The sequence below is a fragment of the Chelmon rostratus genome, chromosome 23, assembly GCF_017976325.1.
Source record: "Chelmon rostratus isolate fCheRos1 chromosome 23, fCheRos1.pri, whole genome shotgun sequence".
NCBI lineage: Eukaryota > Metazoa > Chordata > Actinopteri > Chaetodontiformes > Chaetodontidae > Chelmon > Chelmon rostratus.
The window spans coordinates 17,616,985-17,634,118 of record NC_055680.1 but is presented as its reverse complement, the minus strand read 5'-3'; the positions used below and the strand labels follow the sequence as shown (position 1 = coordinate 17,634,118).

General features: G+C 45.4%; 1 protein-coding gene across 1 annotated transcript; it reads right to left on the bottom strand.

The window, feature by feature from the left end:
- Window positions 1–1,718: 1,718 nt before the first annotated feature.
- Window positions 1,719–15,722, bottom strand: LOC121626981 (myoneurin-like). The gene is made up of 9 exons (XM_041965739.1): window positions 15,628–15,722; window positions 13,505–14,103; window positions 12,438–12,662; window positions 11,353–12,111; window positions 8,782–8,842; window positions 8,607–8,668; window positions 4,664–4,718; window positions 3,406–3,600; window positions 1,719–2,343 (listed from the first exon to the last, which is right to left on the bottom strand). The coding sequence occupies exons 2-9, from the start codon at window positions 13,746–13,748 to the stop codon at window positions 1,719–1,721; spliced, it is 2,226 nt and encodes a 741-aa protein (XP_041821673.1). The 5' UTR covers window positions 13,749–14,103; window positions 15,628–15,722.
- Window positions 15,723–17,134: the final 1,412 nt, after the last annotated feature.

The following is a 17,134-nucleotide window of genomic DNA, read 5'->3' as shown; positions in this document are numbered from 1 at the left end:
AATCCTCACAGCCTCTGTACTACAATAAATAAGAGTCATTAAAATATATATTCAAGCTGTTGAGAAATGTCCGTCCACATGAACAGGAAGTGACATCAGACCGTGGAGCTGCAGAGAAAAGGTTTGGCTGTGGTTTTTAACGTTTCCTTCGACGATGGACTTTCTGCTTTCGTGAAGAACGTTAAAAAAGGCTGACGAAGTCTAAAATTACTCTTTTTTTCTCTCAAAACTACATATAGTGCAACTTTAAATTAAGACATTTTAGACTCTAAGGAGCCCCATGTAGTTATGTAAACACAAATACATTATCAATATACAACACAAATATTCGAAATATCATCACTGTCCTCCAGAAACCTTGTACCTTCAAAAATCCTCAAAACTCAGAGAGACAGCAGTGGAATCAGGCTCCACCCAAACGTTCTGATGTTGAGATAAATTAATTCAAGTGATCTGAAACGATTTTGTCAATTCAATTGGTCAAAGATTTCCAGCTTCTCAAATGTAAACTCATGATAGTAAACTGAATATTTTTGGGTTTTGGACTGCTGGTGAGATAAAACAAGCAATCTGAAGACACCACATTGTACTCTAATTTAAATTTTTCACTATTTTCCTACATTTTATTGACCATTAACAATTAATCGGTTCAAAACACATCAAGTAATTTAACTCAAAGTTGTAACTGACCTGATGAGATTCAAACCCTGTGAAGTTTATGGATCTCCAGCTAATTTAGGATAATAGGATGGAAAAGGTAAAAGAGGTTCAAGTTTGGCACAAGCCCGCTCTTAAATCATGTGGAACAGGATGTTAATGACTGGTCATTTCAGACTGATGGCGTCTCCGCCTCCTGGTTGTAAAGTGCTTCATTATCACTGCAAAAAGCATCAAGTTTAACAGGCTATCAGCGGGTGAGAGAGAGGGTGAGATGACAGGATTCTGTTAGCCATGCTAGCAGCTAGCTGAAACACTAACGACCTTCCCATCAGCAGCTGTACTTTGTGTTCAGTGCTAATTAGCGAATGTTAGCATTTAAACATGCTAAACCACGATGCTGAACATGGCAACATTATACTGGCTAACATCAGCATATTAGCATTATCATTGAGGGTATGTTAGCATGCTGATGTTAGCATTTAGCTCAGCTGCTAGCATGCTAGCTGATCAGTGATCTTTACAGTAAAGCGTCTCGTGTTGTGCATGTAAAACGTGTGACGGGAGGATTTTTAAGTGCAGGGTTTCTGAAGGACAAGAGAGACAGGCAATAAATATGTCACACGGTTAAATAGCTAAGAGTTCAGTGATTATATGACCGACTAAAAGCAGGCAGGAATGCAGCAAAAATCACGAGCATGATGCAAAAGTCGAATAAATTCAAAACGTTCCTTATCTGTGTGTTTTCAGTGCATTGAGCATAACAGTAGCTGATTGACATTCTCATACATAGTGTTGAGTGACAGTACCTTGGATACATTACAGAGCTTTACATCCATCGCTTCAAAAGTCCAGAGGATGGATAGAAGAGGAGCGGAGAGGAGAGAGAAGGAAGGAGATGCGAGGAAACGAGGAGAACTGAGGAGACAAGGGGAGGAAATGAAGAGAGGAGAGGAAATGAGACAAGAGAAGGGGAGAGGAGACAAGGAGAGGAGAGAAGAGGAAACAAAGAGAGAGGAGAGGGAAGGAGGGAGAGGAGATAAAAAGAAAAAAAAAAGCATTTACAAGGAAGTCGTCAGACCAAGGTAACCGAGGAAGGAGTGTTTGGGGGAGGAAGACGAGGAGGAGGAGGATGAAGGAGAGCGTGGTTTCAGAGAAATGAGCGTCGTGATGGGGAGGAGAGGAGACAAATCCCTCCATCCCGCCCGGTCAGACAGCGAGGGATGAAGAGGAGGAAGAGAGGAGGAGGAGGCGGAGGGTGCAGCAGTGTGTGTGCTCGGCGGTGTGTGCAGCCGCTGAACGTGTTTGTTTGAGCGCTGATTGTCTCCGTGCACGTACGACCGGTGTGTGTGCACGTCGCTGGGGTGTTTGACCTTGCAGTGCAGGCGCAGACTGTCCCGCCGCTTGGCGCTGTAGGGGCAAAGGTCGCAGGTGAACGGCCGCTCCCCCGTGTGCACGCGCACGTGCTCCACCAGCTTGTTGGCTGTCCGCGTCAGGTGGCCGCACCGGTCGCACCGGTACTGGTTGCCTTGGCGATGACCCTGGAAGTGAACCAGCAGCTCCTGTTGCCCTGGAAACGACCTCTGGCAGATGCGGCAGCGATGCTCAGAGGTGCTATTCTCCGGCTGGGTTGCCAGGGCAACTGACAGAGCGCTGCTGGAGGCGGCGGGAGGGGTGACGGGGCATCTAGGAGTCAGGAGGGGAGGGAGGGATTAATAACACACACGCACGCACACACACACCGAAAGTGAAGTAGAAAACACACACACACATTCCATTACACACCAACACACAAAACACACATGTACAGATAAAAAAGAGAAAAGAAAACACACAACACACACACTGCAGCTGCAGCGCCTGATTTCTGACCATCGCTGCTCGATCCTGCACACTTCAGTCCCACTGAGACTGAACGGCTGCGAGGGATGTCCCGATCGAGTTTGTCTTGTCCCCGATCCCCATCCGAGTCCTTTAAAGTTGGGTATCTGCTGATTCCGAGTCTGAACCAACACTCAGATTTACCCAAATGTTGGTTAAACATGAATCTGACAGCTGTCCTGGTTAAAAACTAGCAAGTCTAACAGAGAAGAAGTATTCTTCCTCAATGATCTTCGAGGCTTAAATAAAGGTTTGATTTGAACTGAACTTCCTAGTAGTACAAAACGGCAGTTTGTTGTATTTTAACTGCCTACACGATGTAATACACAGACCAGCACACAGTGTGTATTCTATGAGTCACTGTTGTTACTGGGAGGTTGCCATCAAGGTTCTGGAAGCAGTGGGAGGTTGGATTACAGACACAGGGGTGTCCTTGCTACCTGGACACAGCGCAGGTTAAGGCAATGATAAATTACTGTGCATCTTAATAGATTTTTCATATATAAACATTTATTTCAGGTCCAACCTCCTGAGAGGGTCTGACTGATCTGCAGGCTGATAAATCCACTTATTTTCTACTTTGTGCAGCTGGATCCACAACAGTGTGTCTGCGTGCAGATAATTAACACAAACTTCAAAGATACATTGAGCAGAGAGGACTGACAAGTTATTTACAACTAATTATTCACTGACTGTGTATAACCATCACATAACGACTTTCTCTCTGAAAGTTTTTAGTTTCTTATTTTACAGCAAAAAACAAATATCTGCTGACACATCGTTATGAGAAATTTTAACTCTCAAATAACTGCGTCGGCTTAAAAAAACCTAACATCGCACACGAACACACATTCAAAGCGGGCCCACCTCATCTCCCCGCCGGCTCCCACGTTCCCCTGGATGTGCGTGTTGACGTGAACCCTCATCTCCGCCTCCTGATTGGTCGAGTGGTCGCACACGCAGCAGTGCAGCGAGAAGGAGCCGCGCTCCCATTGGCGGTGTTCCGTCATGTGACTCTGGAAGAGGGCGCGTCCGTCCGTCTCAAACCCGCACACATGACACCTGGAGGAGTGGGGGGCGGACAGGTGGGTATCACATGTTGCCGCAGTAACAGATATTTAATTTTCCATGACGTTATAGACAGTGGCGTGCACAGACTTTTTGAAGGGCAGGGGCGAAAAGGACTTCACTTGAGCACTCGTTTTGGCTCCCAAGAGGGCACTTTAATGCGAGTTTTGGCTCCCAAGAGGGCACTTTAGTAGCGTTTTGGTGTCCAAGAGGGCACTTTAGCACGCGTTTTGGCTTCCAAGAGGGCACTTTAGCGCGTGTTTTGGTGTCCAAGAGGGCACTTTAGCACGCGTTTTGGTGTCCAAGAGGGCACTTTAGCACGCGTTTTGGCTCTCAGGGGGCACTTTAGCACGCGTTTTGGCTCCCAAGAGGGCACTTTAGCAGACGTTTTGGCATCCAAGAGGGCACTTAAGCACGTGCTTTGGCTCCCAAGAGGGCACTTAAGCACACGTTTTGGCTCCCAAGAGGGCACTTTAGCACGCGTTTTGGCTCCCAAGAGGGCACTTTAGCACGCATTTTGGCTTCCAAGAGGGCACTTTAGCGCGCGTTTTGGCTCCCAGGGGGCACTTTAGCGCGTGTTTTGGCTCCCAGGTGGCACTTTAGCACGCGTTTTTCAAAAGCACGTCATGTAATTATTGTTGTTTGTTTAAAAAATGTTCCAAAACCATCTTTCCTCCACAAAGTTGGAAGGCTGACATTAGAGGAGACCGTGGGTGGATGGTCAATCCAATCAATCAACCAATCAATGAGAGAAACGTATGATTAAAGACAAAAGTTTAGCTTTGAGCTGTTTCTCTCTGTCTTCATGCTAAGCTAAGCTAACCGGCTGCTGGGTGTAGCATTATATTTAGCATACAGACATGATAGAAAGTATTTCCCAAAACGTCGAACTATTCCTTCGTTGGAAGGTCATAGTTTTTTTTAATGCTAACAAACTAACATTTATCTCAGCATGTTAATAAACCTCAGACACTCGGTCACACAAGAGGCTGCCAGCGATTCGCCTTCACTGACTGTTCGATGGCTTCAGCAGCACAGCCACATGCGTTTGTCTCACCTGTAGAAGTAGGAGCAACCTGTGGGTTGATCTCTGCTGAGGCTGGGTTTGGTTTCTGGGAGGAAAAAAAGAAAAACAGCCTTTATTATTCTGCAGAGCAATTCATGCAATAAATCTCCCGCTGCACTCCAAAATCTACTAATGATGAGTCCCCGTGGAAGTTATTATTCATAAACGTCTCTGTGACTGTGAGTGTTTAGTGTTTAGTCAGTTCGCTTCTGTACCATCTTTATTATAAACCCAGAGGGTGATCTGGTGGCGGCATAAATCCATAACAGACAAACACAGCGCTGAAACACAATCATTAAAGAGCATAATAACAATAAGGCTGCATTAAAAACACGGCAGCTGAACGAAATGCACACATTCCCCAAAAGTCTTTATTTACCCATGTCAGTGCAGAGGGGATAAACGTGTTTGTGCAACCGATAATGCCACGAGCTCAGACAAACCCGTCAGTGTGACCAGAGGACGCAGCGAGGCCTCCGTCAAAAAGGCTGAACGCGGCCTCATCCGGCTGCAGCAGCCAATCAAATACCTGGTAGATCATGTTCTACTCTGTATTTCTGCTGTTGACCTCATGATCACGTGGTTGAAGGTATTTCACATTTCCATGCCCCAAACAACAGCCCCTCGTGTTTCCTGACACTCGCAGTCACGCTGGATTTCGCCACGAGCACTTTGCTCGTGCGGTTTGGCAAAAAGCAGGAGAGAGGAAGGAGTGTGGGTGGAGTGTAAACAAACTGTGGGAGCTAGCATGGCTAGCGATCCATAAAGCTGTAAAATATACGACCTTTTATCAAACACCTTACTGTCGTTAACCAGGGTGGCGGCCCCGGACTCACCGCAGCCGCACAGCAGCCCCTCCTCTCTGCTCGCAGTTAGAAAGCAAGACGACAAACAATCAACATTTCCTGAATGAGAGGTCAAGTTCAGTCCTTTTGGAGATTCTGTGCGAAGCGAAGACATCTCACCCTCAACATGAAACGAAACCTGCACCACAACGCTGCGTTTTCCTCCATCCGAGCGCTAACTGACGGACGTGAAGGCCGGGAAATGATCCCGATTTGCATCTTGTCTCTTTTTTATGCATCAATTCAAGACTGATTGGTGATCTGTGTCAATACGTCACTACCTCTGACATAGTTAGCTTGTTAACATCCCATGATAAAAAAAAGTCTCACTATTGCTCTTTGTAAATAGTAACTTAATGCTATATTTTAGCTTCAGCAGCTACACAGGTTGCTCATCATGTTGCTGCTGATGCTACATGCTAAAGTGCATCAGAGGACAAAGGATATAAAAGTCTCTGGGCGGGTGTTTCCCATGGCAACCTCCATGGCGGGCTACCAACTGGAAAACATCCTTGTGTTCATCCTATGACTGTTAATATAAGGTATTCATCTTTTTTTATACATTTTTTATTAATCTTTTTTTTTTTAGTCAACCTTGCACGAGGAAACAAGTGTACTTAACATTAAAGTACACACACATTTTAATAAATTATATACATTTAAGTATATTGGTACATTTCATTGGTATATTTTATTGTTTAGTATATTTTTATTGTCTTAGTATATTTTAATTTCTGGTATATTTTTAATTGCATTTACGAATATTTTTTACTGCATGTTGGTTTATTTTATTCTAGTATCTTAATTTTATTTTATAATCTTTCTTATCTTTCTTATTATCTTGTTTCTAACATGGGGGTTGTAATGCAACATGTCATGCTCAATGACAATAAAGAAATCCATAATCTTGAATCTAATCTCTAACGTAAGGAGTGTTCACCAACTGGTGGATCTGCACCCTGCGTCTCACTCCAGGACATCAATATCGTACCCATCACTGTTGACCGTACAGACGTTTCTCTGCTGAAGCGGCCTCAGCGCATCACTTCTCAGACCAGCACTCATCAGACCACCAGCTTCAAACCCCGTGAGTCGATCCTGAATTAACGCCGTAGAAATGGACTGAACGCGTGAGGACGCTGACCTTTCAACGTCTCCTCCCATCGGGTGAATTCAAACTTTTTCGGTTTCTAACGCTGTCTGTGTGTTCCCGTGTGCTCGGGTCTGCCTGATTAAATAAAGGTTTTATTAACTCCATCATGAAGCATCCATAAAAATGAGCAAGTAAAGCTGCTCGTCCTGACCCCCCTCCTTCCATGCATACGTTTGAATCAAGCCTTCACGCGTTTAGCTTCAGGAGTCGTTCAGTGAACGTCTGTTCGTTCGTCTGACCTCGGGTTAGTCAGCACTTTTTGAGGAGATAGATCCTCGGCTCACTCTGAACTATACACTGCTTCAGTTTATCGACACGGTAATGAGATAAAGACTGCGTGCCGGGGAGGGAGCCACCTTTAACCTGTGTGTCGGCTCCCACCTCCACCATCTGCTTCAGCGAAAGCAGCAGTAACATCGTATAAAAATACTGTGGTACAAGTAAAAGTCCTGCATTCAAATTTTACTTAATTTTAAGTAAAAGTACAAAAGTTACAGAATGAAAACATGAAGGTACTCATTATGGAGATGTCAGAGTAACAAATATGATATTACTGGATTAGAATTATTGATGTATTAATATGTTCATTACTTCAATGTTGTACTATGTACTTTATATGCTGCTGGGTAGGTTTAATCTTAAAGGATTACTTTAGTTTTTTACAACCTGGACCTTATTTGTAGCATTAAATACGCCCATTTACTCACCCAGACAACTTTGGTGGCATTTGGAGTCGTTTTAAAGAAATTAGCCCCAGAGGAGCGGCGCGTATATCCGTATAATGCGAGTACTCGGGGCATCCATGCGCAGCCTCTATATAACGCATAATCTGCAGAAACTCGTTCATGTTCCAATATTTTGTTATGATATGCTGGTGCTATTCCCCTCTGAGCCCGTGGTGGCATGTTATCAACATCCGGCGTCTCTAGGCAACTACCTCTGACGTGGATGACGTCATTACGGGCGCTGCGAGCAGCCAGCCACAACACGGCTGACTCTGTGGCGGTCGGCTACGAATACGCAATAACGAACCACAGCTGTGCCAAACTACAGCTAAACTAGCCGACCAGAGGGGAATAGCACCAGCATATCATAACAAAATATTGGAATATGAACGAGTTTCGCCGCAGATTATGCGTTATATAGAGGCTGCGCATGGATGCCCCGAGTACTCGCATTATACGGATATACGCGCCGCTCCTCTGGGGCTAATTTCTTCAAAACGACTCCAAATGCCACCAAAGTTGTCTGGGGGAGTAAATGGGCGTATTTAATGCTACAAATAAGGTCCAGGTTGTAAAAAACCAAAGTTATCCTTAGTCTGTAATAATAAACCAGAATATATTTATTGATTCTATGTTGTATTATTAATCTTAATCTGCAGAGTAACTAGTAACTAGAATCATCAAGTAAATGTAGTTGAGTAGAAATACAAAGTGTCAGAAAAAGGAAAATTTATCAAGTATAAGTACCTCAAAGTACTGAAGTACTGTACTTGAGTAAAAGTACTTAGTTGCTTCCCATCACTGGGTGTAACTCGACCCCAAAACAGAAGGAATCGATGGATCGTTAACCCTGATGATGGATAAGTGATCACAGATTAATTGAGTGCGTCCCTGAATGAAACCCTGGTGGAAACGTGGAGCCTGTTGGAGCCTTTAATCCCTCCACCCTGACTGACAGCGTCGTTTTTCATTGTTGCACGTTACTCCGATGCTGGCGAGCGAGCACGTCAATGACGAGCACAGCACTGAGTCAGAGTGTGATTACAAAAACACTCCCATGAGCCGGCGATCAACACTCAAAGATCGACGCCTCCTCAAGCAAAACAGGAGCAGATGATTTCTCACGCAGTGCCTCTGTATTTTCATCTAAACACTGGGACGGTCTGCATCTGTGTGTGTGTGTGTGTGTGTGTGTGTGTGCTGTGTATTACCATGTGGAGGTTCCTGGGAGCTCAGCGGGGGGAGTGGGTCCACATTCACCTTCGAAACAGGACTGAAAGGGTAACACACATGCACACCACGCACACACATTGTCGAATCAAAGCAGGTCAGAGGTCAGAGCGTCCACATGACATCGCTGATTGAGGCGAGCAGGCGTAACGTTACCTGCTCCTGACGGGCGGGGGCGTCCTCTCCACCAGCCGACTGCTGGATTTACTGACCCTCTCTGCAGAAAGACGGAGTTCATGGTGTCACAGCAGCACACGGCAAAGCAACTGAAGATGCATTTATGTTCATATGTTCTTACGGAGAATGAGACGTTCAGGGACACGAAGCTGCTCATTACATTAGTTGTCATGAAACGAGTATTAGGGGTGCACGATAGTTATCGGGCCGATAACAGGAAATTATGACATCATTCCAATAAGTCCGATATCATGACGAACAGCCCCGATAACATATGTGTTTTTGTCAGCACGGCAGTGCCTCGCTCCCACTGTGAGACCCGACGGCCTGCAGTGAATGCTGCGTTCATGTGACGTTGGCATAATCAGAAAAACTCTTTCTCACTGGGAAAAATCAAGAATACCTCCTCAGTTTGTTTACATCGATAAGTCTACGTAAGGGATAATGTATCTTCCTTCAGGATGACATACAAGCCCGACGCGAAGCGGTGGGTTTATTTCTCCATAGGAACCTGCTCACTATACGTTATACGTTCAATAATGTGACATAAAACAGTGATTAAAACACATTTTATTGATTTAAAATGAGCCTATTCGTCTGTCGCATCTCTCACTGCGCAGCGGCTCTGAAAGTAAACACGTACGTTGCCTAGCAACCGCCTCTCACTGTGCGCCGCTGTTTTTGGTTTTGTTTGTGGTATTGATGTCATGATGTTGGGTATAAGTGTGTGTTATCGGTTATCGGTATCGGTTTTAAAAAATCGTGCATCCCTAACTAATATGACGCAGGATATTTTTTAACAGTATTTTTGGATTTATTTTCAAAGTAAGTTCTTGATAAAAGACAGAAAGTGACAGAAGATCAATCACTCCTGAAAATGTTTGTTTGTTTTAAATCCTCTTTTAAAGCTTCAGAAAATCTAATTTTGTCATGAGTCTTTGAATAAACCTCGTTCAGTTTGGGTCATTTGTGTTGGTATTTATGTGTGTTTGTGTGGTTTGTATGTATGAAATAGTACTAATAAACTCAAACCAGGAACATTGTGATTCTGGGGGTCGACCTGGATGCCACTTCAAGCACCAGTTCGCAGTTTTTCAGGTCTGTCTTTAAAGTTTAGTGAGGTGCTCTTCTGAACGGTGCTGTGCTCGTTTCTCCTGTTCATATTAAAAGATCCTCCCTGAAGGGCTTTAGATGTAAGTAACGGAGGAGAAAGTCCTCGTTTCGTGCTCAAATGTATTCTGAACACTGTCTGAGGATAATATGAAGCTCAGTCAGTCTGAGTTCGACAAATCAACCGGGTAGTTACGCACTTTCTGTAATAAAACTCCCTCTTTGTGTTTGCTTGTTGAGCTGCAGTGGAGGAACAAAAACAGACAAAAAGAAAAAAAATTGATCTAAGAAGTCAGAAACTTTGACGGATATCAGCTTGAATTGTGTAACTCAGATAGTTGAAGCTTCATATTAACTTTTAAACACATTTTTGCACAAAATGACGACTCTGCATTTCACTATACTGACGTATGATTCCAGTGATAATGTCCAGAGAGACACGCTGTCTTCACTTAGAGACAGTGTGTCCAGAGGACTGACAGAGAACTTCATCACATGGAGCAACAACAATCACCTGAAGATCAGCAGAACCAATCAGCTCGCAGTGACTATGACGCTTCAAATATGGCTGCCGCTGCAGAGAAGCTGCAGACTGTGAAACGTGGAGGCTTCACACACGTTGAACCTGCAGCTCAGACGATCTGAACAATCAGCTCAGTCTGAAGACGGACGCCCAAGATTATCTGAGCACATGAGAAATATGATGCCTTCTGCTCCTCAGTGACGCTGCTGAATGACGGACAGACGAGAGTTTCTGCACAACATTAAGTGATGTCACAGTGAAGCTGACCTTTGACCTTTTACACATAAAATGTCATCACTTCATCATTTTATCCTCTGAGACATTTGAGTGAAATTTTGTCATAAATTAATGGGTGAATTCTTGAGATATGGTCAAAAAAGTGTCGTGTAAGGTCACGGTGACCTTTGACCTTTGACCGCCAAACTCTAATCAGTTCATCCTCGAGTCAAAGTGAACGTTTGTGCCAAATTTGAGGAAATTCCCTCAGAGCGTTCCTGACGTGTGGCGTTCAGGAGAGTGGGACGAATGAGAACTGGGAAACACAACGTGCTGCTGTGGCTGAAGGCGTTATATTAAAAACAAGGAAAATTAGTTTCCAATCAGTCAGCATGTCAGTGAAAGTCCTTCTCTCGTCTCTTTGTGCTGTACAGGGTTGTTGTGTCGTGCTCGCTGAAGTATAAATCTGTTCACGAATCGTTTTCTGTCTTCCTGGACAGACAGCAGAGGGTTGAAATCCTCTCCAACCCACCAACAAATCACACTCAGGATATGTTGTTCTCCTCCATCACATGTTCTCAGTCCAAATCACAAGCCTCCTCACTGTGTTTTGCCAATAATGTTTCTGAATCAGAAGTGTGTGTGTGTGTGTGTGTGTGTGTGTGTGTGTGTGTGTGTGTGTGTGTGTGTGTGTGTGCTACCTGAGAGCTGGTGCAGCAGCGTGGACGCCAGGTTCACTGACATGTCCTGCCACAGCACGGCTCTGAGGCACTGGTCGGCCATCTTGGCTCCAGAGGTGAACTGGTCTTCCATCTTGGCTCCGAAGAAGAGCTGCTCCTCTGTCTTCGCTCCTGAGAAAACGCGCTCCGCCATCTTGGCCCCGGGAAGAAGCCCACTCTCCATCCTGGTTCCAAAGAGAAGCTGGTTCTCCGTCTTGGCCCCTGCAGGAAGCTGGTCCTCCATCTTGACTCCAGAGAGAAACTTGTTGCTCATCTTGGCTGCAGAGAAAGGCCGCTCAGCAATTTTTGCTTTAAAGAGAAGCTGGTCCTCCATTCTGGCTCCTGATAGAAGCTGGTCGGCCATCTTGGTTCCAGAGACACCGCAATCCTCCATTTTCACTTTGAACTGTAGCTTGTCGGCTCGAGAGGCGACGCTGTCTGCCGTCTGAGAGCCGGGCTGGCAGCTTCCCGTGTAAAACTTGTCCTCTATTTTAAGGCCGTGGAGACACTGGTCCGCCATTTTGGCTCCAGGGTGCAACTGCTCAGCCAGCTTGTTGCCACTGAGACTCTGATCTTCTGTTTTAATGCTGAAGAGATGGTGGCTCGCCATCGAGGAAGGCGGGGTTATCTCTTTTGCGATTGGCCGATCGCGGACGAGGTCGCAGACGACCAGGGTGTCGACTTCCATTGGCTCTTCTTCTTCTTTGACCCTCACCCCATGGCTGTTCACTTCCTGACGCTCTGCGATTGGTGGGAAATCTGTCAGTGTGTTCATTCGCAACTTCTATCCTAATAAATCAATTACTAAGTCAAATAATCAGCAGATGAATCAATAATGAAAACGATGGTTAGCTGCAGCTCTGGATGGAAGGTCACGACACTTTGGTGGCATATTTCTGAATTATGACACAACAGTACAGCAACTTAAATATCTGACCAATCAAGACTCTTCATCGTGTTGATGCGCCGTTAAACTCACTAAACAATCACTAATATTGATTTTAATGAGATATTTAGAAAAAATTAAGATGGCACACACACACACACACACACACACGCAGCTGTACCTGCCAGTTTCCTCAGCATGTCTGAGGCCAGGGTGTCCGTGGCAGCGTTGCCATCGGGTGTGTGTGAGAGCGATGGCGGTTCGGGACTCGCCCCGGGGCCGTCCGGTGACAGAGCCAGGCCGGGCTCGTCCTGCTGCCCGCCGCGCACCTCCGGCAGCGCCTCTCGCCTCTGGGGCTCCGCGTCCGCCCGCCTCCCCGGAAGCATCTGGGCCTTCTGGGTGGCCTCTGAAGAGAGAGAGGGAAGTGATTGGATTCAAGTTAACTGTAACTAGATTACACTTGAGCTCACATTACAGTCCGATAACTGCACTTAAGTTACCATGAGAGCATTACACAAAAAGTGGCCAAAAGTATGCGGACACCTGAACATCACCGTGAGCGTTAATCTGCAGCTAGAGCAGCCTCCACTCCCCTGCTTTCACTCCTTCCACCAGATTAAATCCATCTTTAATTGATGTACATCGTCAAAGCACAGGATATCAAACCCTCACACACCTAACTCTGAAATCATGCAAATGTCTTGAGTCAGTCAGACGCCTGCAAGTGGCAAACATGGCAATACTTCCATCTCTCCCGTCCACCCCACATGAGGTGAACGCAGCAGAAGGTCTGGCTCCCAGTCGGCGTTCCAGTTCATCCCAGAGGTGTTGGATGGGGATGAGGTCAGGGCTCTGCGCCCAGTTCTTTCACACCAAACTGGGAGAAACCATTTCTGGACCTGACTTCACTGTCATGTTGAAACAGGAAGGGACAAACACAAACTGTTGCCACAAAGCTGAACGTTCATCTAATATGTCATCGTGTGCTGCAGCATTCAGATCCACGTACTTTTGGCCATGTGGTGTAAATTACAACAATCTTCATTATCAACGACTGCGTCAATCAATTAAATGTCACAAATTAAGCAAATTATCACACCTGAGAGGATGGCATCGCGATATTTTTGCTGAACAAATGACTTAAAGTATTAATCTGTGTGTGTGTATGCAGCTTTGTGTACATGTATGTGTGTGTAAGTGTGTGACCATGAACGTGTGTGTGTGTGTGTGTGTGTGTGTGTGTGCTACCTGATAGCCGGATGAGGAGGTCAGACGCCATCTTGGTGCTGACATCAGGGCTGAAGAGAGAGGTGGCTGCCGGGAAGGGACTCGAACCCGCGGCGCGTGCCTCCGGTGTGTGTTCAGCGTGCGCGTCGGGCACGCTCACACAAGCATCGTCGCTGGCGTGCGCCTTCGTGTGCGTGTTCGCAGGGAGTGCGTGTCGTTCGGCTGCATCAGAGGGAGGCTGCAACACACTCGACCCACGCTTCATTTTCTGGTGTGTGTGTGTGTTTGTGAAAGGAGAGGGAGTCAAAACTCAGAAGAGAGGAGGGCAAGAGAGAAGGAAGAGGAGGAAGAAGAGGAGGAGGAAGGCAGCGTTGCTAAAATAAGACGACTGTGTTTTTTAACATATGGAAGTGAGGAGAGCATGATAGAGAGAAACGGGGAGATCGAGGTAAAGGAGAAACTGGAGAGAGAGAAAACGAGGGAGGATCTGCTGTTCAGACTGAGCTGTTGCTGGCTCTCATTGACCTGGAAGAGAGAAAGAGATGGATGGAGGGAGAGGAGGTGAAAGAGGGGAGAGGGAGGAAAGAAGATGGATTGAGAGAGGAGGAGAGAAAAAGAGACTGGAGCAGCGAGGACGAAGGGCGAGAGAGGACAGAAGGGGGTGAGACAGAGACACAGAGAGAGAGAGAGAGAGAGATAAAGGGAGGAGGGGATGGAGAAGAGAAGAAGAAAAGGAATATGAACAAAGTGAATCTGTGAATGAATAAATTATTGAATGGATAAGGCCAAATAATAAGGGGATAAATCATTCCTGTTATCGTCATGGAAACGGACCCTGCTGTGTCGTCTCCTGCCCTGACCTTCCCACCGACAAACAATCATCAATTATGATCAATAATCATCAATAACCAATTCCACCTGCCACCGGCCGTTATTCCTGATCACTTCTTGCACTTGTGGTGAAATAAAATATGCTATTTAACATGTCAGCCATCCTCTGCACTGAAATGTATGTAATTTAAGGTTAAAGAAAAATCCTGCTGTGGTATTGAACAGAAAAGCCGCCTACAAAGTCGAAAAAGCCAAATAATAAAATAAAATAAAATAAAATAAAATAAAATAAAATATTTAATTTGACAAGAGGTTTCCCCTGCTATTGTATCTAAATGTGCAAATAAAAATAATAAATAAAAAATGAAGTGGAAAGAAAAAATGTGTCCTATTCTAAATAATTAAGCAGTCTGGGTTTATAGGAAATCAAACTAAAATTAAATTGAAAAAACTGAAATCATCCACAAATTTAAAGATTTTAGCCTCATACTGTTACATTAGGACAAATAATAAAAATAATTAAAATAAAGTGGCCAGCAAAAATTAAATTAAATAAACTGTTCTTCACAAAATAAAATAACATTAAAAAAACATTAAATTATATTTATTTCGGCCTCCTATTGTTCACCGAAAAAACGAAATGTTTAATTAAAAATGTATAATATAAATTAAATAAAATTAACCGACAGCCTTTTCATTCCCCCCCCCCGGTTCACTCACTACCCTCGTCGACCCCGTTTCGTTCAGCCTCCCGCCTCCGTCTCTAGGCGACACGGTACGGGCTGCCGCCGCCGCATCCGCATCCGACCGGGGAGCGAAAATGACCGGGCACCAGCCTACTCCACAACCCCCCTCCCCTCCCCTCGGTGTCGGTCGGTGTCAAAACCCCCGGAGCCCCGCCGTTAGCTAGTTATCTCTCCCTCCCCCCGCAACATGGCTGAACGGCACTCAGACTCCCCGACACACCGAGTCAGAAAGTCCGCTCCCGGTGCGGGATGGCAGCGGGCTCTTCGCTGCCGCTCAACGGCAAATTTTGACATTTTTTTTACGGATTTTTCCCCTCCTCCGCTTACCGGGAACGAGGGCAGGTGTCAAGAGCCCAGCCGTCCCCCCCCCCCACCCCCTCCCAACACCCCCACCCTCGCCTCCCTCCCTCTCGCTCTCCTGCAACATGGCTGAACGGTAACCCGACCTCACAAGACCTCAAAAGTCATTTTCACGGGTCAGTTAGCATCGATAACTGGACGCTGCTAGCACCAACCCGCCCCGGGACTGACAATCCTCTCCGAGCCCATCTTCCCTCCGTGACTTACCGGTACCAGGGGGGGCAGGTGGCGGCGGCGGCGGTGGTGCAGTCCGGGGCATAGCCTACATATAGACTATAGATTTCTTCCATATTAAATTCCCTCCTTTTCTACTTCTTCTTTTGTCACATTGTCCTCTCGGGTTCTCGTCCAGGTTCCTCACTGACGGTGCGGACAAAAAAAAATGAAGCGGCGAGGAGATGATCCGTTTCTTCCCCGAGCCCGAGGATGACGGGTCGGTCACCGAGCAGGGCAGATGGAGGTTTCCGCCTCCTCTCCCTCTCTCTCTCCCTCTCTCTCTGTGTGTGTGTGTGTGTGTGTGTGTGACAGAGGGATGCAGTGTGTCTGTCCACGCGCCGGATCATAGCACAGGGGCAGGACACGCGTGAACCCGTGCGCACGCGCCCATGCTCGCGCCTAAACACCACAGATACATTGAGTCGTGTTCAGTAGAAACCAGAAGACAACCAGCAGAAACCAGTGGAAAACCAACAGAAACCAGTGGAAAACCAGCAGAAACCACCCAGAGGAACCAGTGACACATTGTTCTGGTAAAATAAGAGAAAACTGGCAACTACTGTGTTAGTACATGAAGACTTTTTCCACACTACAGTAGATACTAGTACTAGCAGCTAGGCTAGTAGCAGGAGTAGAAGTGGCGGTAGTGGCACATGTACAAGTGGTGTCAGTGGAAGTAACAGCAGTAAAAATACCAATAATGGTATTAGTATTGGATACTAGTACCAGCTGTAGTACAACACCAGTAGTAGTAGCAGATGAAGTAGTACAGCAGTATGAGCAATGTAGTCAGTAATGGGTGTAATAACAGCCAGTTATGTGGTGGTTGTGATACGCGTAGTAGTAGTAGTCGTCAAGGTAGTAGTAAAAGCAATAGACCTAATAGTGGTAATAGTAGTAGTGGCAGAAGTATTGGCAGTTATAAAAGAGGTAAGTATAGGAGTATTTGCAATAGTAGCGGATGTTTAAGAAGTAAATGGTAAAGTTGTACAAGTATTAGTGATAGTAATGGCAAGAAATTGTAGTAATGCTTGTAGTAATAGTAGCAGTACATGTTGTTATAAGCAGTAGTAGTAATACAAGTATAAATAGTATATTTGTAGAAGTACAGTACTACAGTCGTGGTAAAGGTGCAGTAGTGGTGGAAGTATTTACAGATGTAGTAAAAGTGGAAGCGGTTATGTACCGTAGGCCATTAGCAGTCGTGAAAGTACTGATAGTAGTAGTGGTAGTTTAAGAAGAAGTAGTAGCAGAACAAGTTGTGGTGGTAGCAGTGGCAGTAGTACTAACAACAGTTAAAATAGTAATAATAAGTAGGTAGCTTTAGCATCGGCTAGTCATAGTACGGTACAGTAATACAGTAGTCTTCCCAGTAATAGTGGGATTTGCGGCAGTAAAAGTAGTGATAATTATAATAAAAGTAGAAAAAGTACCGATGGTAGTAGAAGTGATAGCAGAGTATTAAAATTATTAATGTAGTATTATTTATAGGGTTATT

Excerpts from the sequence above, each read along its gene's own strand:
- LOC121626981 (XM_041965739.1), bottom strand. The coding sequence starts at position 13,748 with ATGAAGCGTGGGTCGAGTGTGTTGCAGCCTCCCTCTGATGCAGCCGAA. Across the intron at positions 8,843-11,352 it reads GCTGCTGCACCAGCTCTCAG|AGAGGGTCAGTAAATCCAGC; the intron begins GTAGCACACACA and ends GTCTTTCTGCAG. Across the intron at positions 4,719-8,606 it reads CTCCCAGGAACCTCCACATG|AAACCAAACCCAGCCTCAGC; the intron begins GTAATACACAGC and ends TTTTCCTCCCAG.